At 42.7% G+C, this 27,316-nt stretch overlaps 1 protein-coding gene across 3 annotated transcripts in view; it reads left to right on the top strand.

The window, feature by feature from the left end:
* Nucleotides 1-27,316, top strand: part of DVL1 (dishevelled segment polarity protein 1) — a 104,701-nt gene that overhangs the window by 28,872 nt on the left and 48,513 nt on the right. For all 3 annotated transcript variants that reach the window (XM_055706036.1, XM_055706037.1, XM_055706038.1), the window contains exons 2-3: nucleotides 8,645-8,714; nucleotides 25,117-25,238. In XM_055706036.1, the coding sequence (XP_055562011.1) occupies nucleotides 8,645-8,714; nucleotides 25,117-25,238 (192 nt within the window). The remainder of the gene's footprint in view (nucleotides 1-8,644; nucleotides 8,715-25,116; nucleotides 25,239-27,316) is intronic.

The following is a 27,316-nucleotide window of genomic DNA, read 5'->3' on the forward strand; positions in this document are numbered from 1 at the left end:
TGCAAGTAATCTCTGCTTTCCTCCCTCCCTCCCATACTCCCGTTATTCTTTTTTAATTCATGTGCAGGGATCTTGCTTAAGCAGAACTCTGGATTTCTCTAATCAAGTAGGTTTTTTTGCTGCTCAAATGACTACCTTAACTTTTAAACACGAAGGTCCCATAATTTTCTTGTAGTAAGAGGGAGTGTAATAGTCCAAGTGACCTCCTCAAGGTCATGCAGCGGGTTGGTGGCAGAGTGGAGCCTAAAGAAATTTAGTTGTCCTGAGTTCCAACTCTGCTATAGAAAGTGAAGCTTCATGTTTGAGATGCAGGGCAGAGGCAGGACGATTCTCTCTTAGAGAATGCAGCAGTGCCTACTTCATTCGTGTGTTTAAGTTTGGTACAGGACCCAAGTGCCAAAACTTTTCCGGTATCCTGCAGTTCTCCTGAAAGATGAGGAATTATCCGTACTATTCTAGAAGGCTGGCATGACAAACAGCTGGATGTGCCTGCAGGAATAAAGGTGGGGTGGAGAAAACAGGGAAGAGGCAGTGATGTGGGCAAAAGTGTTTAGTGTGGTGATGATGAAGATCAGATGTGGCAGAGGATAACTGGTGTGTAAATACATGAATCCATTGACTGTTAATTGCAGGCAGAATCGCTAAGACCGCATGTTTAGATTTCTAAAAGCGTTAAGAACAACACGAGACACAGTAGCAGCTAATTACATAAATGAAGAAAAAGAGAGTTTCTTAATGCATTTGTTACCTGTGCAGGAAGAGGTGACTTCCCTGATACCCATTGCACATAGTTTCTAGCTACAATTTCTATAGAACCTGTAAGAAGGAGCTAGTGAGCATGGTGGAAGGACAGAAGGTCAACCCCAAGGTGACTTTAGTAAATGGCTTTTATGCAGGAGGGATATTGAACTGGTGTAGCTGGTCACGCGGAGCCACTGCTCGGCTGGTTTGTTGGGAGAGCTCTCACGTGCGTCAAAGTTAGGTATCTTTGTTTGGAGACTGTTTCGAAGAGGCTTTTGTTCCACACTTGGGTGTGTCATTTATATCATAATTGTGGGTAGCGTGTTGATGTTCATTTTTGACAGGTTTATGTGGGAGCTGGCATACACAAGCGCCTACATGGAAGGGCGAAGCATTGTCAGTGGTGTTTATGAATAACAACCTAAAAAGGAGAATGCTGGTTGCGCTCGGGCTCTGTGGTATTTTGAGGAGTGATTGGCATGAGCCTTCTGTTGAGAAGCACTGCAGGTCTGCCTCAGAACACTGCAACGGCGGCTCCTGCGCGCTAGCTCAGTGGGGTGCAGACGAGATCTGAGGCTTTCATGCATCACAGAAGGCTGCGGATCTTTTGTGTTGAGCAGAGCCCTTCTATGCTGCACTGCATTACAGTGTTTATCTGCTCAGCAAAAAGATTCTCTCCTCCTCTCCCCTTTATTTCCAGAATAAACAGTATATCCTAGCCAAGCCTCACCTGTAAATTCAGTGGGTGGCTTTGTTTTCATTCTTTTCTCTGAGTTGGAAGGGTGGCTAAAGGCTCTCGGTGTTGTGACCTCAGCTACAAAAAGCCTGAAGATTTAATTCTGCATTGGAGATTCAAACTGAAATGTTAATAGCTTCAGAAAGGCTATTTATAGAGCTGCAGCCTTGGATTCCAATTGAGTAGTCGCAATTATGATTACATACGGGTCTACAAATTTAAACAGCGCTTTGGAAAACTGCTGATGCATAAGTAGATTCAAGTTGCCTAAAGAGGTTGTGGAAGCTCCATCTTTGGAGATACTCAGCACTTGACTGGGCATGGCCCTGAGCAACCTAAACCCGCTGGGAGCAGGAGGTTGGACTGGATGACCCTTGGATTTCTCTTCCAACTTACATGAGTATGAATCAAAACTAACATCTGAATAATCTCTTACGTGCCTTTGTGGTGATGGGGGTCATTGGAGATGTGTTTAGAACAAATGGCTTAATTACTTCGCTTTCTCTCTAAGGATCTCCAAGCAACTTATAAAAAGTAATGAATGAAGCTTCTCTTCCCCTTCTCCCATCAATAAAGGACAATAAGAAAGAATTAAGAAAAGACTTGATTATAATCACAGTGACAAGGTAGAATTGATCTGGTGCTAAAGTTTATTAGGATGCGCACTTTGTGGCATGGTACACATTAACTTAGAAAGAAATTTGTAGGGGCCACACTGCCGTAACAACCAGATTGGGCTTGCAACTGGCGAAGCAAGCAAAGGAGAATTTCCTTGTTAACCTCATTTTTCTGAGTAGAAAGAAAAAAATCTAGCTAATTCTGGAGATTAGGTCTCTCACGGGCATGCATGATGCAATCAAAATGCAAGTGTATGCAATACTATCAAACCCAGTGTTTAATTTCCAATTGCCTAAATGCTTATGAATCAGAGAGTCATTAGAGGTTTGCGGGGTTCACTTGGTATTCTTAATATGGAGTCAGCATGTATTTTGAGGCAGCAGACAGCTTGGCAGAGGGATGAGAGCAAGGGTAAGCCTAAGCAATCCTTGGATTTCAGACTAAAATCCTCTTTGGAGGAAACTCAAGAAGTGAGGATGCTGGGAGGGTAACCAGGAGTGTAAACCTATCCTAGAAGCAGGTGAGGTGTGAGAGGGTGAGCATGGCTCGTTTCGGTAAATGCACAAATACCTATTTGTGCAGAGTAGGGTGGTAGCAAAGTCAGAGGATCCGGACACAATTCCAGGAAGTGAGAGGAAGGAGGGGCTGTTACCAGCAGCGATTGTTTCATTTAGTAATTAGTTCTTAAATCTCCTCTAAGTCAAATAAGCCAGAGGATGTGAGCTTCTGAGAACTATTGCCCCCTCCCCTTCCCCGCACATCTACACCCTTTTATGCACATTCTCTTTCTAAGTGAAGACTGTATTGATGTGAGATTTGATAGTGGGGAGCTTGCTGACAATGTAGAGCAGGTGCTTGGGGGTGTTCAAGAGCGTGGGGGCTTTTTCATGATCTGTCGCTGACATACTGTGTGATCTTGGGTGAGTTGTTCCCCAGTGGTTTTCTTTTACCTTCCTTTTACCTGGTAGATGCATTTGAAGGGTGGACTAAAGGATCTAGTATCTTGTGCATCAAGATTTTCCTGGAGTATGGTGACGAGGAAAACGTTACAAGACTCTAGATGTTTAAGAAAAATGATCTAGCTGAATTGTCGGTGTGCTGGCAGAGCCTGCCCTCCCTCCCCTTTGCAAAGGAGAATTGTGTACAGCTGGAACACAGCAGCTGGAACACAGCAGGGCAGTACTGGGTAGACCTGCTGCTGGTAGGTCTTGCACCCCAAGTTGTCTGGAGATGACCGGTTTGTTCTGTTACTGTTTGCTGTGCATGGAGTGGTAGCTTTGTAAACGGCTTTGTGGATAGATGTTTATTTGCTCTCTTCTCTCTGACCTGAAGTGGCTCATAACCTAGGCTGAACAGGAGATTTGTGCATCCTGGGGTAGAGACTGCGTGCGTTCCAACCTTGCCAGCAATTCCAGAGGCACAGTGCTGCCAGGAGGCAGGATGTGACCTGGGAAACAAACAGCCCCTTTTCCGAAGGGAAGCTTTAACTCTGTGAGAGCAGGGGATGTGTTCCTTGGTATGATGATCTTTGGTTTTATTATCAAACGGCAAGTCAGTTATTATCAACGACAAAACAAAAATGATTGTGTTTGAGAGCACTGGTGTCATATCTCCACGACGAACCGCATCCAGTACCAGTATTCACCTCAGCAGGTTGTCTCTGGCAGATCAAATACATCACCTCTTCTTCTTTGCCGTGCTGGCTTGGGCTGTGTCTAGGTTGTGAACCCATTACTTAGGGCCTTAACACCCTGGGTTTAAGCTGCTGTGTATATTAGTTCCTAATGGACCGTGTGTGTTCCAAAAGCAGATAACGGCACGGGTTCTAAGTTCTTGTAGAGCAAAAGATGTCTTCTGGAATACAAAGTTGTCCTCAGACAAAAGCATATGGCTGCAACCATTCATCTTCCTTTCTTGCCTTCTCTCCATTGCTTATCTTTCCTGGGAATTGAAAGGAGCTGCCTCTTTACTACAAATAATGATTTGTAAAACAGTGATATTTGAAATTAGTGGCTGCTGCTGTCTTTGATGTTCTTGGCACTGTTGATTGCTACCCAAAGCAAGCTGGGAATTACAGTCTTGTCATTCTCCTGCCTCATAGCTCAAGGCTATATTTAGTAGTTCAAGTTGCAACAGATCTGGAAGTTGTTCCCTTTAGCTGCAGCAGAAGGCTAATGCTGTGATAGCACGTTGTTTTGTAAGGGGTGACTTCAGCGTGCTCGTTTTCCATCACGAGGACAACTGAACCAGTCTGTGCGGTATTGCAGGGGTATCCTGACTGCCACCACATATGTCAGTTTTAGAAAGACAAACCCACCCCCCCCACCCCCCAGTCTTTTCTGGAGAGAAACCCACAATCTCTGTGGTTTTAGTGCTTGACCTTTGCCTAAATCTTAGAGCTTGGTGCAGAACTTCTGCATATATTTCTGGGGCGCAGTAAGCGGCATTTCCTTGTTGGGTGGGAAGATACTGTCATTTAAAACATGCAGCTGTCAAGATAAAATTAATACAGCATCTTTATTTCCTGATTCTACCATTGGATCTTTGCTGAGTGAGTGTTCTCTCCAGGACTCTATGAAACACATATGATAATGTTTGAATTTGAGTCAATCCACTGGGGCTGGAGATCCAAGCAGATGTTGAAATCCTCTGTCTGCGCACAGAGTTTGCAGCTCCAGAATTACAGGTCTGAGAGCTTCAGTGAATTGTGAAAGGTTTCTGAGGCACTGGGTATCTGTTGATTTCAATGGTGTTTACTTTTAATTGTCTCTGTAGAGTCTAGGTATAAATGACTGAAAACGATAATGAAATCATGTGATCTGTTTCCTGTTGCCAAAATGTGAAGGGAGGACAGATGCATTAGGAGTTAAATGAATATTTTAAAACGTTTTTCTTTCCAATAATAGGAAAGGGGTGAAGGCTGCTCAATATTGTACAGCTAGCCATTAACAATGCAAATAAATGTGGAGAAAGAAATGGATGTTAATTCCTTCTTTAAAAAATGGTTTAAAGTGTGCAAATGCCGGTATTAGTGCTGGTGTCATTTATTTCTAGTTTTCCAAAAGTAGGATGGAAAGAAACTCTTTATCCATTTGCTTTCTCCTTCCTAACTGTTTTTTCCCCCCTCATAATATGACACTGTTTCATGCATAGTCAGTTGCTTTGTGGCTATTGTGGTTGTTTTTTACACAGCAACAAGGAAGACAAAAACATAAATAAAGGAAAATGTGGTTGTGGAACCACAAATTTTCATTGAGTTTGACTAGACTTCAGGTTGGCTTTTTTAAAGCTTAGGGGTTGTCAAAAACAAATCGTCCCTGTTCTGCATAGGGACATTGAGGCCAGAAATCTATTTCTGCTATGGATCTACTGTCTGATTTGGTATAAACACGGCACCGTGCTCCTCGCTGCCCATAGTTAGACAAACTTAGAGCTTTCCTGTTTGTTTGTACAGTGCCTTGGTCAAAAGGTTCCCAGTTTTGGTTGGAGCCCTTAGGTAACAAAAAGAATGTCTTGAATATTCACATCAATATGTAGTAGTAAAGCTTTACACTTAAGAACAAACCTGGCGATTTTGCAGTTGAGTGACTTTCTATTAGTTAGCTCGGTTCCTTCAAGCTGTACATTAAGAAAAACCAAAACCCAAGGGAAAACCCAGCCGATGGTCCCTGACCTGGGCAGCCACCTTTGTGAGTATCTCAGGCTCTTTAGGATCGTGAAGCAAACCCTTTCTTGGACAAGTGACTCCCAGGACTTAGCAGAAGTACTCTGTTGGTCTTGGCTGTCATAAAGCCATAGTTTATTTGGATCTAGGTAGAAATGGGAGAGCTCTGCATTTACAGGAAGCCATGGGCGTTGATGCTGTTCCTGTAAGTCTGATAAATAGAGCACTATGGATTAAGTGAATTAAGGTAAACTCTGGCAAGACCAGGACTACTTCTCTCTTGAAATAGGAGATTAAAGTGGATTGAAATGTCCTGTAAGCTTGCTGTGTTGTCTTGGAGTATTTCTGTACATGAGGCTGCCTGAAATGGGAATTTGACACATCCTGCATTTGAGTGCTTGTATTTTAGCCCTATTTGAGCACTTACTTGTAGGATTAGAAGAATCCACAAGAATCTTGCTACAAGGAAGGCAGCAGTAGCATTTGAAGAGATGTTTGCACAGGGCTTCAGGTTTCAATAATTGCTGTACAGGGTGTGTGGTATAGTGTGGGATTTTCTGTGCTGCCCTGCCTGGGGCTGCCTTGCTTCTGCCAGATGCTGCGTTTAGAGTTTGCTCCAATTTGCAGATTCAAAAAAAAAAAAAAAAAAAAAAATCAAAAAAAAGGCTTGAAAGGAAGCTTGTGCCTTAAGGTCTGCTTTCTAGGCAGAAGTGATTTGTGTCCTATTGGGGGAGTGAGAGGATGAGAAGAGAGTCCTGCGTAATGTTTGAAGTGATGTTGTTCTTACGAAGCCAAATGGGGAGCTAACTGCCCTGCATTTCATCCGTATCTCCTTCCTAGAGATAACCAGACCTAGTGTTGTAGTAGATAACATGGACCCTTTCTGTCCTGTCTTGTGGGTCATCATCAAGAGAGAATCCATTATAGCACTGATTCGGAACTCTGCCATATTACATTGAAACTTTTTAATATTAACAGTGAAAGCAGCCCAGCTGTTTTACCAAATCCATTTTTTTTTTAAATTTTTTTTTTTAAATCCTGTTTTACCAATCAGGATTTTAGAATTAGCAGAGTTCAATGATTCTGGTTTTAAATTAAGTAATAAAGCACATGTTAAAACTGAAGCACTGCTCAGACTGGGTTCTGAAATGGTGATTCTTTTAAAATTTCTCATTTGACGGTCTCTTCAGAAGCCACCAGCAATGTCTAATTCTTCTCCAAAAACAAAAAACCACCGTCTGAGAGATCATGGCCTTGCATAAATGAGGGAGGTTTGTTAAGGAAGGTGATGCAAATGCAGGGTTTTCTTAATCTTTGCTGCTTCAGGTTGGAGCCCTCCAGCCTAAAACAGCACTCCTAAACCCCACGGTGTAAATCATCCTGCTGAAGGATGACATTTGCCACTGGTTTGTAGAGTTAGAAGCTGCTCACTGGGGGCTTGTTGCAAAGAGGGTACCCCCTGTAGTACTGAACCACTAGCTGGTGTTGAACCTGCTCTTTTCATCTGGATGAATCCAAAGTGACTCCAGTGTAGCCAACAGCACCGCTGTTTCCAGATCCTGGATGGGATGGAGAGAGGCCGCCTCCAGCGGGTCCAGCTCTGCCAGCTACGTGGTCCAGGGGTTACAGCGTAGCTGGAGCCTGACTGCCTCCAGCAGACCTGATAAAAACCTTGCTGACTTAAAACATCATTACTTTACTTTCCAGGAGGGTGAGTGAGCACTGGATTGTGGGAAGAATTCAGAATATCTTTTTGTGGCTATAAATATATATGTATGTGGTTGTGCCTGGCTAGTTTAATGACTATAAGGTTGTTAAATGGGGGCCATGTTGGTTACTGTGGTAGTTAGAAGAACAGAAGCATTTGAAGTAACTTTAGTTGCTGCTGAATTGGAAGCTTGGAATTAAGTCTGATGAAATGGAAACATTTCTGTTTTCTCAGTAGTTGTGTTGTTTATATTCAGCTCCGGCCAAACTGTTGAAATAAATGCTGGTTCTGAGACACTGAAGCACAGCGAGTGTCTTCAGAACTGAAAACCTTGTGAAGAACCTTACGCTGGTAAAACAAATGGCTGGTTTTATTCTCCTTTGTTGTAAGAGTTTGGGTTCTGGATTAAGCCTTTGGAACAGCTCCGAGCTGAATGCTATATGGGCATTACATCTGTTTAGAAGGGAGCGGGGTAGGTGAGGGAACTCCAAGGCACAGCTGCACCTCCGTGTTTGACCACATCAGCTCTTCCCCTGGGCTACGCTTCACCGTTTTGAAACCATCTTGGAGCAAAAGGAGGGATGTACAGGGAGCAAGGCAGGGGGAGGGGGGTCTGGCTGGCGAGAGTGGGAAGAGAGCTTGAGTTAACGAAGGAGCTTGTGATGCCCGTCCGATGTATGGGAGGTGAGTTCAGTATGGTGTTCGGTACAAAGCCTGACCACAAGTCCTTCCGTGCCTTGCAGCGAAGGTGGTGAGTTGGGCTCCGAATCCACTCTAGGAAATTGGGGGATTAGCCCTTTCTTTGCTGCCAGAGTGGCCTTAACTTGTCACCTGGGGTCACAAGACTGCACAGCACAGTGGGATTTTAATCACCATCAGATCTTTAAAGATTGTGGTGAGATGGAAGACTCCGAAGTGGGAAAAATGCTTGTAATTACTTTTGTGCCTACCAATTTGGAATGGTTGTCTGGAAAGGTACTGTTCTCCCCTTTATTTTTGCTTGCTTCTTTTGTTCTGAGAGTCATGTATTCTTTAAAGATTGAAGACCTGCCGATACCAATGTTTTAGTGAAAATTTGTATTTTTCCTGGAGCATTTAAGAAACCCATTGTCCCTTCTGATCTGATGTAATTTCAAACTCTTGATTTTCTTCCTATTGTGTTTTTTTTTCTTTCCAGGGTGGTAAAGGAGGAGATCTCGGACGACAATGCAAAGCTACCTTGCTTCAACGGAAGAGTGGTGTCCTGGGTATGTTGGCTAATGTGTCTGTACGCTGTGTTGTTTGATACGGTGGGTGCAGTAGCAGGGTGGTCAATACACGGATCCTGATTTTTAGAAGTGTCTTGAATCTCAAATTGCGTGGAAGCAATTACATCTATTTTAAAAATGAGAGTGAGGTTCACAAATGTGTGTGCAGCGCTGAAAAAGTGGTTTTAACATGAAACCTTTAATATTAGTAACATGTTGTGTCCTCTTCTTTCCCACTCTTGTGTCTCTTCCTTTCCTAAGCATTACTGAATCTCAGAGGGCTCTGAAATAATGCTGTAAAACCTCACAAAATAAGCCTAGACTTCTAAAAGTATTTCTTTTTTTTTTTTCTTCTTACCTTTTTTCTAAAAGCATTTCTTTTTTTCTTTTTTTTTTTTTTTTTTTTTTGCTTACCTTTTGTGGAAACCAGTAAGAGCCAAGCTCTAATCCTTGTTTAAAAGAAATTGTCCCACAATTTAAGGTTAAACGTAAGAGCCAGCTTGCTGTTGGTAGGCGAGTAGAAGCACACGTTTGTCTGCGTTACACATTTAATAATCAGGCTTCTGCCGAATCATTGAGTTTTAATACTTAAATAGCCAAAACAACTTATTGAAAAACAGCTAAACGTGATATTGGAGGGGATTTTGGTTATGTTATTTGAATTTCACTGTATCAGTATTGTGTTAGTGTCTGGAAGGTTTAAATGAGGTTTAAATCTCTGAGCTCAACATTCAGTAAGAAGACAGAAAAATTTATAGCCTTGGAGAAATAAGCAGAGCAGAGCAATTTGGGTTGTAATTTGTCCAGTTATGGAGGAAGTCAGTGATCCAGCTGTTCATCCCAGTTAGAGTGCTGCTCAGCAGATCGCATCTCCCTTATTCTTTCTCTTGCCTGTTTTTAACGTGTTCATTTCTCCAGTATGCCATGAATTTGTCACCTGTAATAGGTGCTCGCTTCTCCACATGCACAGTTCCTTAGCCACATTGTGGTCTACTTAATGGAGGTGCAATAAAAGTCTGTGGCTCCCCAGGGTTACTGTGTGAAATACAGGAATTCCCACCTTCCGATTATGTTTGGGGCACAGATAAACATGCAGGTGAAGTTGGTGTTTGGCCGTTTGGTGAACGTATTTCTCCGTCTGAGGATAGGAGGTTTACCTGTCAAGATTGGTTAAAGTGCTGCAACTTTAAGCAGAAAAGAGGGCACTAGTATTTTAGATTTTAACACCAAAAAAGCATTTGGGACATAGTCTGTGATTTTAATATCCTCTTTCAAGCTGACCATACAATCTTGTGTATCAGGAACACAACAAAGGACAAGGAGAATTTTTCGTTTTCCTCAAAACTCAAGTTTGTCTCAAGTATGAAGTGTTTTTTTGTTAAGGGCTTGGCTTCAACAAGTGATGCAAGTAGGGTTAGAAACCGTAGTGCCACAAATAGAACTTTGCTGAGGTAACTAGAGATATTGGACAACCTTTCAGCATTGGATGTACATTTGGATATATGTTTGCAGTCTTCTTATTTCTGGTAGGATAAAGATAAGCAGGGAAGTCAGAGTAGTTTAGGTTTACAGGAGTTTTCTCCAACTGCACGGTTAGGACAACTGGGGCTACTTAGGATTCTCAGCTGGAATGAACTTCCTTGTCTCCATCTATTTTTCCAGTCCTATGATGATTTTAGGAGTTGAAGATTTTGCTTATACGTTTACAGTCGGTACCCCTAAAATATTTCAGTATCCCAGTCACTGAAGTTATACAGGATGAAGAAACCTGTCTGGGCCTTGCATATAATCATGCTGGGTAGCTTATAGTTTCTAAGCCTGGCTTCTTGCAGACAGGATTATGGGTGCTTTCAGTAGAAAATCAAATACGGTATATTGATTGCATGCTATTGCCCACAGTAGTGCGTTCTATTGTCGTGTAAGGAAAGTGTGATGTATCTTTTAAATATCAGTTTGATTCTAAAGTAATGATGCCTTGGCGTTCATCCAATACAGCCCCTGCTGGGTTCTAAGCAGCTGAAAACACTGCTTATGTGAGGGCAGGGGCTGGCAGATGAATTGAGCTCAGCTGTATCATACACTATTATCACTTCTTTCTGCTCTGTTGATTGCTTTCAATTTTAAGGCACTCAAGACTCTGGCAACTGTGTAGTCCCAACAGGTTCTTAGTATTAGGCAAGGAAAACACATGGCTTTCTTAATGCACGAACTTAACCTTAGTCCTCCTACACACCCAAATGCGTACAGAAGCACTTACCAGATTTTGTATTGAATTGAGGTCTTAAAAATTAGGAGAATGTTCTCCCTTCAGTCTGTACTTTCTTGACAGTTAGCAATTTTGTCACCGAAAAATGCAGAAGGAAAAGCTACTCTTTTTGTTGTTGTTGTTGTTGTTGTTGTTGTTTGGTTTTTTGGGTTTTTTTGGGTTTTTTTGTAGGACCTCCATACCCTACTTTTGGTCTTTGCTGCCACAACCTTTTGACTCGGCAACAATAGCTGTCTAATGACCAGTGTGACTTTCAAAGCTGTTTGTAAAACTGCACCATGTATTTCCACCCAGCAGTGGGTGTTAGGCAACTAAACGCCTTGGTTTGAAAATTTGAAAACTGAAAATTGGTGAGTGTTTCAAAGCAAAGTGATGCTGATGCCAACGTGAGCCACTGCACTCAAGGGAAAGAAATGAACGCAACAGGGATCTGCCTACTTGCCTTCACAAAGAAGGAAGGATCCCCATGTGTTGTGCTCCGTGGAGGAGTAAATTGGTTGGTAAAAGCAGTACTCGTTGTCTAGAATAAAATCACTGGCATTAGAGAGTAAAATGAATGTTTAAAGAAACAGCTGTGGTCTTTGAGAACTCATGGTTCACCTAGTACCGTGGGAGACAGCGCAAGGTTCTTCCTTAATGAGGTTGTTGGCTTATGGCCATTTTTGTGTGGAAATTGAACATCTGATGGTGTTAACTTCTCCAAGTCATGGCTGAACATGCGTGCTGACGACCACCGGTGTGGTATGAGGGTCGTTTTTCTTTGAGGGGCTGGAGATGGCTGAAGGGCTCAATGCTGCTGAATCTGCTACTTTCAGGATACGCTTGTACTATGAATGTTGGCGGTGCTGGTTTTTGTCTTCAGTCCAAGGATTACTGTGGGCTATAGCATGGTGTTCTGACAGTATGGGAATAGATTGTACAAAAAGGGATTTCATGTGTAAATAACAAGCTGAAGAGCGCATCCTGAAAGCCTCAGATAAAAAAAAAGGCTATGAAGATGTCATTTATGTTGCCATAGCGTGAGAGCAGCATCTGTTTTAAAAGCAAAGGGGTAGAAATGAATAGTAGCTCTTATCAGGAGAGCAAATTAATCCTGAGAACCCCTTTCCTCCTCAGTATGTAGCACTTGCACTGTATTTGCTCCTTGGTGTCATTCCCTCCCTGTTTCTTCCCCTTTCTCCCATGCTGCTGAACTGATATAAATTAATTCAAACAGGCTGATACTTGGATTGCCTTCTGCATCCCTGACTTGGGTTTCTTCTTCCCAGTGCATTCAGGAGCAGGGAAGTGTTTTTTATCTGTGCAGCCTTGTTAAAGAATGTATCTTTTGCATTGGTGATTTAAAGCACCGATGATTCATTCTGGACTTGCATACGCTATTCAGGCTCTTCAGTGCAGCCTGACTCAGGTTGTTCCAACAAGGGCCAGTGTTCTTGGAGTTTAAATAAAAGCAAACCCCCAACCCCAAACTATTCCACATGAATAAGCATGTGGATTATTTAATTCCTCTTTACATCCCTAATCTGTAACCTCTTCCTCCTTCCCTCCCCCAACTAAAAACCCGAGGGCATTTGATCTCGACTTGAGAGCTGAACTCTTTTCCCAGCTTCTAAAATAATATGAAATATGGAAATATATGGCTTTTCTGTTTTCCAGCTGAAAAATAGAAGAATGTAAAGAACAGTAAGGTCAGAACAAGAATATATATATGTACACAGGCACATGAATTAAATGTTATGTTTTAATTCTGTGACTTAAGTGTTTTAATTTCAGAGAAACGTTATGATTTCTGAAATGCACTTTAAGAATGAATTCAATTTATTGTGATTCCTGTTCCAGTATAGGTGGCTGGCTGCTTTCCAAATGTAGAAGAATGCAGAATCCTTGCTCCAAGGATTTGTACCTTGTTTCAAATCTTCCCACCCATTTCTATTTTTCACGTTGCAGTTTTGCTTGGAGGCTGCAACCATGATCAATGTCTCTGCTCCTTCCTTTCTTCTTTTGCTGTGCACTGCACATGTGCACGGTGGGAGACACAGCTGCTGATCAGAGACCTCAATCTTGTAATTTCTTACTATTTGCTTTTTCCACATTATGGGTGGGAACTGAGACACAGAAGTTTTTTACATTTGTTTCTTTTTCCCCTTTAAGGTCATGTAGAAAGTCTTCTGCAACTGGCAGCAGATATGTCATAGTCTGATTGCTTCATCTTCAAATCTTCTTTTTGCTAGTTTTGTAAAATGAGATTATGACCAGGTTTAAGTTGAAGGTAGCCTTTTAAAAAAATGTTAACATTTTATTTTCTTGAACCTAACTGGTGGTCCTGGTGGACAGCAGGTTGACTGTGAGCCAGTAAAGGGCCTTTGCAGCAGAGAAGATGGGCAGCGCCTGAGGCTGCGTCAGGAAGGGCATCACCAGCAGTGGGACAGCGCTAATCCTGCCCCTGCTGAGGACACATCTGAAGGGCAGCATCCAGCTCTAGTGCACCTCAGAACAAGGTATTGGGTCTGGCTGAGCCCCACAGCACCCTCAAAGTGCTGTGCCTGTGCTGGCAGCAGGAAGGGGGTGACAAGGCGCCGGCGTGTGCTTGCACAGCACCCAGGCTGCCCCTCCAACCTCCCCCCTGCAGTAGGCTGGGGGTGGGGGGGGCAAGGTCTTGGGAGGGGACACAGCCAGGACAGCTGACCTAAAGTGACCAGCGGGATATCCCACGCCGTATGACGCCTGCTCAGATAGAAAAGCTAAGAGAAAGGAGGAGGAAGGGGGGGCATTCGTTATTTATGGCGTTTGTCTCACAGAGCAAGTGCTATGCACGCTGAAGCCCTGCTTCCCGGGAAGGGGCTGAACATCACCACTAATGGGAAGTAGAGAAGAGCATCTTCTGTTTTCCTTCGCTTCTGCGCATGTGACTTTTGCTATTGCTTCATTAAACTCCCTGTATCTTGACCCACAAGGGGTTTTTTTCCATCTTATTTTCTACCCCACTGTTCTGCTGAGGAGGGGAGTGATGGAGCGACTTGGTGGGCACCTGGTGTCCAGCCAAGGTCAACCCACCACAATAAGGGAGACTTGGACACCCTGGAGCAAGTCTAGCAAAGGACCTTGCAGATGGTTAAGGGACAAAAGCATCTGGCATACAAGGGGAAGCTGAGAGAGCTGTTTAACCTCAAGAAGAGAAGGCTTGGGGAAATCTTATCAATGTGTATCAGTCCCTGATGGGTAGAGTAAAGAAGACTGAGTCAGACTCTTCTCAACAGTGCTTGTGACATGACAAGGGGCAATAGGTACAAATTGAAATAAAGGAAATTCCATTCAAACATAAAACCCCCTTTTTTACTCGGAGGGTGGTAAACCACAGCCTGCCTAGAGATGTGCAGTCTTCATGCTTGGAGATAACTAAAACCTGACTGAACAAGGCCCTTAGCAACTTGCTTTAGCTGCCTTTGAGCAGGGTGGTTGGACTAGAGTGTCTCCAGAGGTCCGTTGCAATGTCAGCTATCTTGCAAATGGATTCACTGCTTGTTCTGTAGCTTTTCTGATACTTGCATCATCCTCTTTAATGACAGACTAAGGCAGTTTCTCGTCTACCTTTAAAGACAAATTTGGTTTTCCAAGTTGGAACACAATCTCTCCTTCATTTCTAACATCTTTTCTTTAGAAGAACCAGTTCAATTTGCCTTTCTTTCTTAGGTGAAATAACATCAGTTTGATGATAAACAGTGAAATAGTTTTTCTTCTTAATGCCAACCCAGGAACTTAACACCCAAGTATCAGTTCACTCTGTGTCAGTAGTGAAGTCTCTAATAGTTGGAATGGTGCTATTGCAAAGATCTCAAAGCAAAATTTAGATGTGTGGCTTAAATTGTTTCAGATAATTAGTTCTGCAGAGCCTTTTGTGAGTGCTGTACCATCGCAGGCTCTTCACAGGCTCTGCTGACATAATGCACTATAAACCCATCTATTTCTGCTGAGGCAGAGACAGTGAGCACAGATTGTTGCAGGCGGTATGGATAGATACGTTACCTCAAAAGACATAAAGACTCTTTCCTCCCTTCTCACCCATCAGCTTGTTTCCAAATTTATATGCATATCCCACTGCTTTGGATTCAGTTTATAGCTCTTTTCTCCGCGATCATATGGTGCACCTTTTGCAGATGATGTTGACAGGGGTTTCTGTTCGCTCTGCTGAACAATCAGCTGAAACATCGGTGTCTGACCTGCATTAGGAATTGCAAATTACTTTTTCCACACTAACACCCATAAAATTGCAGTGCTTATCTGCCTCTATTTGCTGCTAATTACTGGAGGAGTTTTATGTAAATCTTACTGTAAGTTAATTGTTCACAGTTTCCAACCCTTTAATATCCTATTCACTGGAATTTAACAGATAATTGCATACATATCTTTCAGGGCTAGCAAAGTTGGTCTTTACCTTTTCAAAAAAATGTGTTTGGGGCAGGGCTGTGTCCTTATCTGGTTTTTAAGGTGATGGGCCTGAACTTTGTCTCCTGCCTTATAAACTGTGCATCAGCTGGTAGCAGACGGCTTGGGATTCTTTCACAAAACCATCTGTGGTAATTGTCATCCTCACTATAAATTACAGCAATGTATATGTGTGTATTTCCTAATGAGATGACAGATTTAAAATTGGAACATTAAGTGCACGCGATGCAGCTTAGCTGTCTCTTCCCCCACAACTCCCCTCTTGACTGATACAGTGGCTACTTTGAAGTTTACAAGATGACTGACATTGAGAAATTTGAGATTTTCATCTTTTTTAATAACATTTGAATCCTTCTATTTGTTGTAGGTAGGAACTTTGATCTTGGTGTCATATGCAGGAGTGGTTTCCATAGGGGAAAATTTTCAGGGAGGATCTGCAAGTCTTTAGTTGTTGCTTACTTTTGCTGCCCTGGGAACTCAGTGTGCAGCTAGATTAGTTTTGAATTAGCATTAGAATTAGAATTACTGCTGCTAATTAGCTATAGATAAAGCTTCTCCCCACCCCTCCTGTGTCCTGCTTGTTTTTCTCCTCTGCATCTTAGATCTTGTCCTTTTGATTTTGGGATGGGTTTTGTTTGGGGTTTTTTTGGTGGGGGGGATTTGTTGGTTTTCGTTGGGTTTTTTTTAACAACTAAGTAATTTGGGACAGAGGGCTACTACTTACTTGATTCCTTTTCAGTGGTTGACCTTTGGGTTTTTCAACAATATGCAACCTAGCATTAATTGTATGGCAGAGTTCTTCATCTAGTAGTTCTTACTGTAAATGCATTTACACAAACACATCTTCTGCAGGAAATGGCTGATATACGTGCCTGTTCTGCTAACACACGCACATAAAACATAGGCTGCAATTTTTCTCAGAGGGTAATTTGTTTTCAGTTCTTTGGGACTGCTTACCTGAGTGAAATTATTAATGCATTTTTGTTTTTTCAGGTTCAGGTCCTTACAGGGCAATTTGGAAAAATAGCTTGTACGGGAGAGAATACATTACCTTCAGGCTTTTTGCAAAAGCTTAAAATGTTTTTCTATTCTTTTTGCACAGTCCAGGAACAGCCTCCTGGTGGAAGCTGGGAACGTGGAAAGAATAGGCTTGTGGCTGCTGCCAGATCGGAGCCAGCGGAGTGGCCTCTGCCAGCAGTTTGCACAACGTCGGCTGGCTGTTATCTGTGTTTTTTAGGAAGGCTTTGCAACATCTGGGAACAATTCCCTGACTGGCTGCTGGGAATATGCCTATTGCTGGGAATATTTCCTATTGGCTGGCAGTGATGTCATAGCCTTGTGTGAGCTTTCCCTTTTTTTTTTTTTCTTTTTTCTTCTCTATTATCTGGGTGCCAACAGATAATACTTGTCCTGTTTGTACGTAAGCTTTTTAGACGCTGCATTTGCAATTGCAATTAACATTGTTGGGTAGAACCATTTAGTCTTCTACCACACAAGGCAACACAGGAGCTTTCGGAATTGTTAAATGATCTTCAGCAAAGTGCATTGGTGCCTTTTGGCACAGAACTGAAGCAGGGAATGAAAATCCGCAGATGCAGATGCTTGGTTGATTTTTTTCTGTATCAAATGAACTGATTTCAGGACCTGTTTCTTTTCTCCACAGATTATATATATACACTCATTCATCTGTTGATAGATGGAATTATTGCACAGGAGAAAATAAGAGAGCTGTGCATGAAATCTGACCCAAAGGGAAGAGGGTATTACCACAATATTGTGTCTGAAATCTGACCCAAAGCGAAAAGGGTATTAGCACAATATAGTATCTTCTTCCGTAATGTTTAGAGCTTATAAAGAAGGGAGGTGGGAGCACCGAAAAGATTCCTAACCTTTAATGTACCGGGATGAGTTATTAGGGAAGGACCCGAGTCCTAGTATAAGAAAATTAAATTCCTCTGAGGGGTTGGAGTGCTAGACCTTTATGAGAAAGAGGTGGGGAAGAAGCAAACGTGTTAACGTGAAGGATGGGGGACTTGAAGAAAAAAAATAATGAAAGAATGTGCTGAATGAGGAAGCTTCAGAGCTCTACAATCTTACGGTCTTCTCTTTGCTAAAGTAACGTTGGGTGGTTCTAGTCTGATACGTTCAAGGATTCTTAGATTTATTTCACATTTGAATCGAAAGATGCTGTCCTGTTTCTAACTGTAATCAGCACCAGGTGGGGAAAGGAGCCTGTAAGGAAGCCTTACCTCCTTAGTCGTGGGGCTGGAGTGCTCGCTAGCATTTGCAGAAGCGTGGGGACGCTAGGTCTCCACTTCACTCTAAAAAAAACTAAAAAAAGGGGGTTTTAGGGTTTTTTTTCACTAAAAAAAGTACCTGTTTTTAGCTGGGGTGAGGAATGTGTAAACTCACAGAAAAAGTGACCAACCTGCTGAAAAAATCTGGAAGGGCGAGACAGGGAAATAGGATTCTAGGATTGCAGATCCTTTATTTCCTTCCCATTCTGAGTGCACATGTTCTCCACGAGGCAGGTAATCCTGTGTTTGGAGTACTTGCTGTGAAACGTCATTGCGTGAAACTGAATGTGCTTCACAGCTAGCCTGCTATACTGTGCCATAAACAAACACCTGAGATGCTTAACAGAATCTGGGAGTAATCTGAGATCGTATATTTCATGAAGATACAATATGTTCTTTCAATGACAGAAAGCGGAAGATGATAAAATCACAGATACAAGTTGGCAATTTTATTTTGAAACCCAGTCTGTATCTTTCTGTCTCTGAGCACTAAAGGTCACCCTTTACCTGGCAGCCACAGATTTCTTAAAATTGTTCCTTTCAGCCTGTAACAGCTTCTGATTTCCAGGCTATATAAGCTTGATCCTGTATTCTCTGAGTAGTTATGGTCCGTGGTTGGAGCAAACCCCAAACAAATGTACTGTAGTTTTCAGCAGGAAAAAAAGGGAAGGCCTAATCTACCCAGCACAGACAATTCTCCTTGCTAAAATAAACATCACGTTCCTGTTAGGCTTTTGCAGGCTTTCTAGCAATGTGGAGTCCTGTTGCCTTTGACAGAATTCCTGGTGGAATAAAGGGCCTCATCTATAAGTCCTTTTGTGCAATTGGTCCTCAGGGAGCAGCCATCGTGTGGATAATGGGCCACGTCTCTGAAGCTTTGGCTTGGGATTTGAGATGTCTGTGGCTTTATAGGAAATAATTACTTTCAACTTGTAGATGAATGTGGCTGTTCTGAAGTTGCTGTCAGAAATACAAATGGCTCTTTTGGGGTATTTCTTTAGTTCCTGTTATCAATCCCTCACCTCTCCCTGAGCTGAGTGAAATACCAAGAGCTGCTGCTGCTCTCAGTAACGCTGAGAATTTAAATATTGTCGTTTTCATGCTGGTAGACGAATAAATATTTTGCCAGGTGAGAATATGAGAGCAGAGTGTACCCATGTTTGCTCTTTCCCCTTCCCAGACAGGTTCTTGTTCTCTGGTGTCTTCAGCCATGGATGTTGCACAGACCAGTTCCTTGAGCTGGTGTAATGCCTGAGCTGGAGATGTCTGCTGAGTGCTATGAAGGGCAGTCCTTGCTGTAATTAAGTGAAAAGCAGAAGCAAATGTGATGGAGAGGAGAAAAAGGGAAATTGAGCTATAGAGAGGTGAAGCAATTGATCCAATGACTCACTGAAGACTGGTAGCAATAATGGGAAAAAAATGAGCTCTCCTGGCACTGGAAGCATTCACTGGCCTGGTGTCACTGTTTGGCTCTGGCTGGGGTGCTGGTGTTTTGAGCCACTCACAGAATCATTTAGGTGGGAAAAGATCTTGGAGATCACAAAGTCCAACCATTAACCCCAGTACTGCCAAGCCCACCTCTAAACCATGTCCCTGAGCGCCGCATCCATGTGGTTTTTAGACACCTCCAGGGATGGTGACTCCACCGCCTCCCTGGGCAGCCTGTGCCAAGGCTTCATCACCCTTTCAGCAAAGACATTTTTCCTCTTATCCCATCTAACCCCTGTCCCCCCAGGCACAACTTGAGGCTGTTTCCTCTTGTCCTGTTGCTCATTATCTGGGAGAAGAGACCTACCCTCATTTGCTTGCATTTGAGAGCTCAGCCATCTTCCTGCTAATTGCTCTTCCATCACTTGGATTTGCTTACAACATGCAGAAGGAGCTGGTGTGTAGTTGGCTTTTGTGCAGGTACTAGGACTTGAGATGGGGAGTGTTGCTGAAGTGGGCAGTGTTGACGCAGACGGAGAACTGAACACTTCATTTTTGCAAGTGAGTTCCAAGATAACGTTTTTTTAGCAGATGCCTAGCAGTGCCTGGGTAGCCTTCTCTAGCACGGAAGGAAAGAGGCGCTTTTTGTCAGCAGGAGTAGGCTGCGTGTTTTGGTAGCCCAGCGTAGAGTAGCCAACTTGCACAGCACGCCGTTGCATGTACAGTTATGGATTGGAAGTGGCTGTGTGGGAATCGCTGGGGATATCTGAAGAACATGAGATCCTTAGCTAACCTGCCAGGGATGATACGCTTTCTCCACTTCCTGGAAAAGATTTAGTAGCGAGTGTGACGGTAGGATCTCAGCTGAAAAAACAAACAGCGTTCAGTAGGATGGAATGAACTGAATCAACAGTTGCAATTAGTTCCACACTTCTTTATTAACTTCCTCCATGTGCGCCACACGGAAGACATCCCTGTTTCACATGGAAATGCAGTCCTTTGGGGTGGGACTTTACAGCCCGCAGGCACGCTCTCGAGCAGCACACAGTACCAACACAGTGCAAATAAAGAAGTGGATTAAAATGCTAACTGCCAGTGAAAACTGCAGCGAAAGCCTGATGGGTGAAATATAATTATCAGGGCTGGCTTCTGGCCAGGAGGCTGGGGTTAACGCTGCTTTTCTCCCAGAAGCACAGTGAGAAGTCTATAATGCAGCAGTCCAGTAGAGCATTGTCTTCTCCATTCAAAGTGATATAAGATTGGAGTGTTCTATTCCTACCGTAGCTTGTCAATGGAAAGGACACAATTTATCTTAAAGCTGATAAAATGCTTAATGATTTACAGAGTGTTCCTCGTCATTGGAAGAAATGAGGAACTCCTAGCTGGCATGGCAAAGCAGGGAGCAGCGATTCTGTATGCCCACACATGGAGCCAGGGCACTGACATGTGAATTCTGTCAACAAGCGTACACCCCCCTAGAATTCTTCCTCTTAGGCAGTCACAGCCAAACCTTCATCAAATCAAGGTGTTATGTGAGGTGTCTGGAAAGAAGTGGGGCTGCTAACTCACTACAGCTCCCCCTGACCCCGGTATTCCATACCTGTCCAATTTTGGAAAATCAGCTAGACAGCGCGGCCTTCATCTCGCTGCATGTGCCATCTTCTACTCCAGTTTTTCTTTTCTAGCACAACCAATGTTTTTATAATGCTCTTTTGGGGTGTTTTTGTTAATTTGGTCTGCAGCCATCCATTTGTGTTTTTTAGTGCTCATGAGCATAGAGATCTGTAAGTCAAGAATAAAAGCTTTGATGAAGGGCGGGCGCTCCATTTGTAACCAGACAGAGGTCTGGACAATCTGTGTCTGAAGAACATAATTGCTTCAAGTTCTTTCACTTAAATCCCTGAAATCAGGTCCTCTTGCAGGAGCTCCCAGGTCCTGCTTCTCATAAGAGTAAGATCACATGAGGCAACATATTTAAACTGTTAGGCTATTGGGTTCGTTTGTTTATTTGTTTATTATTATTCCTCAGGGGCAAGATTTCACCCCAGAGGATGTGTCTGAATTACAATAAATGTACTTTGGGTGGAAACGCCTCAGCCAGGCTGCGAGTAGCAGATCTTAATAGGGAAGGTGAACATGAGAAGTTCTGCACTGGCCACTGCATCATCACGGCTGTTGTGCTTATGAGTTACTACTTGAAATCTGAAAGACCTTCATCTAGTATTAACAAGCTGCTTGGAAACAGGAGATATTGCTACTATTTTTTCTCAAATTGGCATGTATCTCCAGTTCACTATGTCTGGTAGTGAACTGGTTGAGGTTTAAAGCAGTCTATTTCCTGAATGCAGCTGAAAGATGAGCGTGGGTAATTTCTGCAGCTCTCTTCCCTTTATAATGGTAATGGCATAGTCTGAGGCTGTTTGTGACTCTGATCCCACTGAAGGCCAAGAAGAAGTGGGGACCCAGTGCTTTATCCTTCAGGAAATCACAGCCCAGGGGCAACATTCACAAAGGACTTGCTTTGCTGCAGTGAATTTTGCTTCTGCTCAGCAGCGCTCCCGAGATGATCAGTTTGGTGGGTTTGCCTTCATAATGGGTTCTGCATCGCCAAGACTTCTTCCTCCAGAGCAGGGAAATACTAAAGAACAAATATCCTGAAATATGGAAAGGATTTGTCTTGTTGGCTCATCTCTCTTTTCGCATCAAGCTCATCTTTGAGACAGGTGTTGCTCAGCAGAAAGGCTTGAAGGAGGAACATGTTTTCCTGTTTTCAGGTAACTCAGGCCAGGTGCTTGTTTGCTTAGTTTGATATAATTTAGGATGTGAAGGGTGAGGGGATGTATAGGTCTTGCCTGCACCCAGTTTCTTCTTTATCCTTTTGTTCTTTTTTTTCCTTTCATTCTTTTTCCTTCTTTTTATCCCTTGGTTTGATTTTTGTTAGTGAAAGCACTTGCACAGAGGATCCTCAGGGGATGAGCCAGACTCAGAGACATTCTTGCATCCCCATCATGCCAACAGGCTTTCTAAACATCGCCCATTAACTTCCCTACCTGAAAGAAAGAAACCTTAATTATCAAGTTATTAGGAAAGCTCATGTTATTTTTCCCTTCAGTGTTTCCTCTGTTGCTCTTGCTTTGGTGATAAGAGTTTGAATAACGCAGCTGACTCCATGGGGTGCTGGAGAACTGTTTTGTCTTCAGGCAGTTCCTTTTTGACAGTTTATGTGTGTTTGCCTTCTCATATTTGTGATACAGGCTCTTAGGAGTAACATGCTGCATCCTGAATGCCAGTCCCCTCCTCTCCTTCTCCATCCGCTTCTTTAGCATCTGTCTGATGATTATATTAGAATTAGCCCTTGATAAATTAACCAGTTATAGTGGAATCTCTTATATAGGGCTAGTTCTTCTACAGCTAAAAATAGAGGGAAGCTGAGACCTTGTTGCCTCTTTAAGGTGCTCTGAAAGGTAATAATCTCTATATATAATCTATATTTGAGCATTTATTTAATTAAAGACCTTATAACTATGTTGTTAAAAGGGACACAGTAAAGTGATTAGGTGGCTTAGGGGATTGGTAATAGGATATAAACCTTTTCACCTCTAGGTCACTATAGTCTAACTTCTGTTGGTACTGGCCAGAGAGTGCTGTGTGTGGTCAGTGGGCTGTTGAAATACATGAGTCGGTTTTAGCTTCCTTTCTGGTTAGGCAGGTTTTTTTTTTTCCCCTTCTTGCAAAAACATTGCAAATACAGTAAGGGAAGCATGGAACTAGGTGAGGGTGTGCAAGATCTGAACTGACTTTCAAGGCTGCTCTCGACCTCCTGTGTGAGGCTGAGCAAGTGGAGTGGTGTCGGCAGTGCTGCCTCCCTGCCTTTTCCTTCATCTTGCTTGTCTGAAGTGCCCACAGGCCTTGGGGGGGTTCATCCAGATCAGATGCCCAGCTTAACGGGAGGGTAATTTTATGTGGTCATTTAAAATACTAACCAAGTCTTTCAGTTGATGGGATTCTATTTTCATCTTGGGCAACAAACCCTCGCACCTTAGTCATCTGCCTTCCTGATTTGAGTAGTAGAGGAGTGGAATCTCTTTCTCCACTGTTACGCTTTTTAATAAAAAATAACCACATAATCTAGCAGGTGAAGTTGAATTAGAACTGGAACTGCTAATTAGGAATCAAATGAAAAAGAATCTTGGATCAGTGCACGTTGTTTGTTTTTCTGTAGTGATGCTTTACCCAGTGTGTATGGTTCTTCTATCCTAGGATTTATATTGCATTTAGGCATGTTAATTATCTTAACTCGGTTGTGCAAAATTGGTAGTATCCTTCCTTTCTGGGTTAGGAAACTGAGGCAGAAGTGCCAATTTTCTTATAAAAGATTTACTGAATTAGTATTAGAGAAGAGACCCACTCTGGTTCCTGGGTGTAGACTTCAACCAAGAGCTTCTTCCAGCACTAAGATTTAAAAAAAAAATTAATGTGGAAAACCAGTTTCACCTAGGTGTACAGAAGGATTCTTTAACACAGAGCATCTCTGTCTTATTTATTATTATTTTTTTTAATTCTTAATACAGAAAATTGATACCAGCCTGGTAGATAAGTGGATAGAATCAGATCATAGTTAAATGGTAGATCCTCTGTCAATCAGTATATTACAACGAGCTACAAACCAGGAGGGTGAGGGTGGGAAGAGAGACTCATTCTTCTTTCTCCTGTTTATCTGCTGATTAAAGATGTCACGCTAGGCATACTAAATGAAGATGGTCTTTCTGTCCTGAATTTATTGGAAGTAAAATTGAGTACAGTAAGCTTCTTGTGTGCCATGACCGTGCCTGTGATCCATTATCCAGGAGCATCCCTATTAATGATTGAGGATGTTAATGGGAAATAGAAATATGTGCTGGCATTAGTAAATGAAGAATTTACACCCTGCCTTGTAATGGGACTGGAATATATAATAATTCCCAAACTGTATGTAGATGCTTGTTGTTTGTACTGAGGGGACTGGGTGTTGCAGCCTGTCTTCAGTTACCTCTTCCCACGTGGGTGCTGTGTGTTGGGTGCTCTGCAGCACCCTTCTGCCCTGGCTGGCAGGTTCCCAGGCACCTTCACCTTCTGTGAATGTAAATGTCAGTGTCAGAGGAGTTTTGAAGGTGATGGTTACAGCTGTGTCGTTTTATAGAAGTGTATTTCTCAGGTCATTACGAATTACAGAAGGGTGCACGCAATGTCCTTGTTTTCATGGCACAATTGGAAAATAACTTTTCCTATCTGCAGCTTAGCCTTAAGGAAACATTAAGAGACAAAACAGGCACAGAAGACAAAAGTATGATGAACATCAGGATCCTGGTCCTCCTCCTAAAGTATATGGCTGTTGAGATTCGGTGAATTTTGGTTTTAATTCAGACTCTTAATAGAGAGGGCGGCAACTCTTGAGATTTTGGTGATCGGTCCAGACTAAGTTGTGAATTTTTAGGGGTTCTGAAGGTCTTTTTATAAGCAGTTATACCATGTTTGGGCCATCATACGGTCAAGTTTCAGCTTTTGCTTTTTGGTTTTGTCACGGCAAAACCAGGCGGAGAGCACAGTCTTAAATGTGCGTGCGTTTTGCAAGGAATGCTGACAACTTGCACGCTTGGGCAACTCCAAGAGTGCTGTAATGGCAAGTCACAAGAAAAAGTGCACTCCCTGTCTGGTGTGCTTTGCTTGTTCATTCTTAGATGAGAAAAAAATTGTGGTGCTTGCAGGATTTTGTGCGTATCCTAGCTGAGGATGTTTTCATGCTGAGATTGAATGTAACCTGATTTTATGAAAGTTTGGCAGGAATCCATGCAACTAGACACTAAGCGCTTCCTTTCCTCTGGTTTCCCTTAGATCTCACCGAATATTTAGCAAAGCAGTGGCTGAACACCTTATGTCAGAGTGGAGAAACCTTTACAAGTGTATGCAATTCTCTTCTTTCTGTTGACAGCTGGTCCTGGCTGAAAGCTCCCACTCTGACACAGGCTCCCAGTGCACCGAGAGCCACACAGACCTTCCGCCACCCATTGAGAGAACAGGCGGCATCGGAGACTCCCGGCCTCCGTCATTCCAGTAAGAACAAGTTGTCTTTTTTTATTATTATTTTAAACCAGAAAATGCTATTCTTGTCCATTTCTTCCACGCATTTCTCCCTGCTGCTGCAAACCAGCTGTTTATTCTAATAGTTAGAAAAATTATATACTTATTAGAACTGAAGAATTAAAAGGGGAATGGGAAGAAAAAAAACCCTGTCATTGTTAGGATGAAATATGTATCCTATGTATCTCATTTTGAAACCCACTGTGGAGACTTAATTAGCAAGGGAGACAAAAATTCTTTTCGTGGAGTACAGATGACAACTTTTTATTACTATTTGATGACGTAGCATGCAGAGCCAGCAGAGCACTGGTATCAAGAGAAAAAATTTACATCAGGAAGAATGCCTCCTCCACGTGCATCCACAGGCTGGCAGCTTGAACTGCGTGGAGCCAGGCTGGGGATCATCTGATTTAATGGTAGCCTTGTTATTGCCCTTTACATGCGCAGGGCCAATGTATATCCTTAGGACACCTTCGTTTTCAGGGAGGCCCTCTGAACATACACAAGGAGGATTTAAAGCAGGAGCTGGTTCTAGGTGTGATCTTGGTTCATGTCTGGAGAAGGAAACCTGGTCTTGATTTGCCTGGTGTTGTGTGTTTCCATTGCTTTCTGGGATAGCTATTGCCTGGAAGAGCCCTTAGTGTGGTGAATGAGTCTTTTACAGGTAAATACCTTTGAGAGGGGGAAAGAAATCTTGAAAAGTGCTAACCTGCCTGACACTGTCTTCTTGCAAAGGCTTTACTGCCCTCCTGCGTTCGGGAATTGCTTTCTGGTGACTGGAGAGGCCGGTATGAGTGCAGCCACATGGCCGGCAAATCCAACCAGTGCATTGTCTTCCTGACCTATACCTACACGTCATAGCTGCGGGATCGAACTGTATTTAAATAAAAATCATTACATTGTAAGTTAGGCACAAGTCTGTGTTTGTGGAACCACTTGCTGCTGATAACTGTGTGTACTCAGATGATGAGATTTAAGCTGTGCTCTGCTGATGCACCTGCTGCCTTCCATGGTATTCCAAAAATGTTGTCTGTATCTTCCTGCTGTCAGTCAGCACAGTGCTGCAAGTGATAATATCTTCATGTTACAAAGCAAATGTGGGAATCCTCAAAGGGGTGAAGTAATTTATGCAGGTCATGCTGAGTCAGGAGTAGCAACACAGGAGGTTGTGCCTTGTGGCCTGTGTTCTCATTCCTAGGTAAACCACCTTCCTCCTTTCTCTCTCCCCTGAGCCTTTTTTTCTTTCTTGTTTTAAATTGCAGTAGCGAATGTGGCTTGTGGGGCTTTAGTCTTCTGGACTAAAACTTGTTCTCCCTTAATACCTTTGTTGATTCTTATTGTCACAATTGATTGTCTTAACGTTTTGCCGTGTTCTTGGCTGATGTGGTTTATTTTTTCAATTCAGAGGAGAGCCTTATGATGACCTAAGTTTATTTCCATAACACAGGGCAGAGTATCACACTCAGTTATTATGCATGAAGCCCTTAATTCTGTTTCACTATTAGAATTTCGCTTTAAAACACACCCACTTTAGGTTTAAAGATTTCAAGCGATAAAGAATGTGCCATGTTTTGAAATTGTTTTTCTTGGATAAACAAAGTAAGTTGAGCTGCTCAAGTCTTTCACTGTAAAGCGTGGCTTTCAGAACTTGAATCATGACTATTTTCTTCTGATCACTTACGGTTCTCCAGCAATTTTTAAAAATTATGTTTCTTGGGATTTTGGCACGGTGATTGCAGTAGTGAGTTCAGTGCCATTTCTGCATACTGTCTCCTTGAATAGTATTTCCATTTAAAGAGCTCAGCCGTGCAACCCTGTAACTTTCGCAACTGTAACTTCAATATTGCTGATACTCACCTGTCACCTCCCCTTGTGTGACTTAGATTCTTTGCTCCTAAATCCCAGAGCTTTTTTTTTTTTTTTTTAGATGCTATTCAAACTACCAGAGATGTGTCCTGTCCTGTCTTCCTTCCTCAGTGTTGATTGAGGCCTTATTTACGTAGGAGGCCCCAAATGAGCTAGGTGTTGTATGATTGTACAAACAGAGGTGT

This window comes from Falco cherrug, chromosome 3 (genome assembly GCF_023634085.1).
Source record: "Falco cherrug isolate bFalChe1 chromosome 3, bFalChe1.pri, whole genome shotgun sequence".
Classification (NCBI taxonomy): domain Eukaryota; kingdom Metazoa; phylum Chordata; class Aves; order Falconiformes; family Falconidae; genus Falco; species Falco cherrug.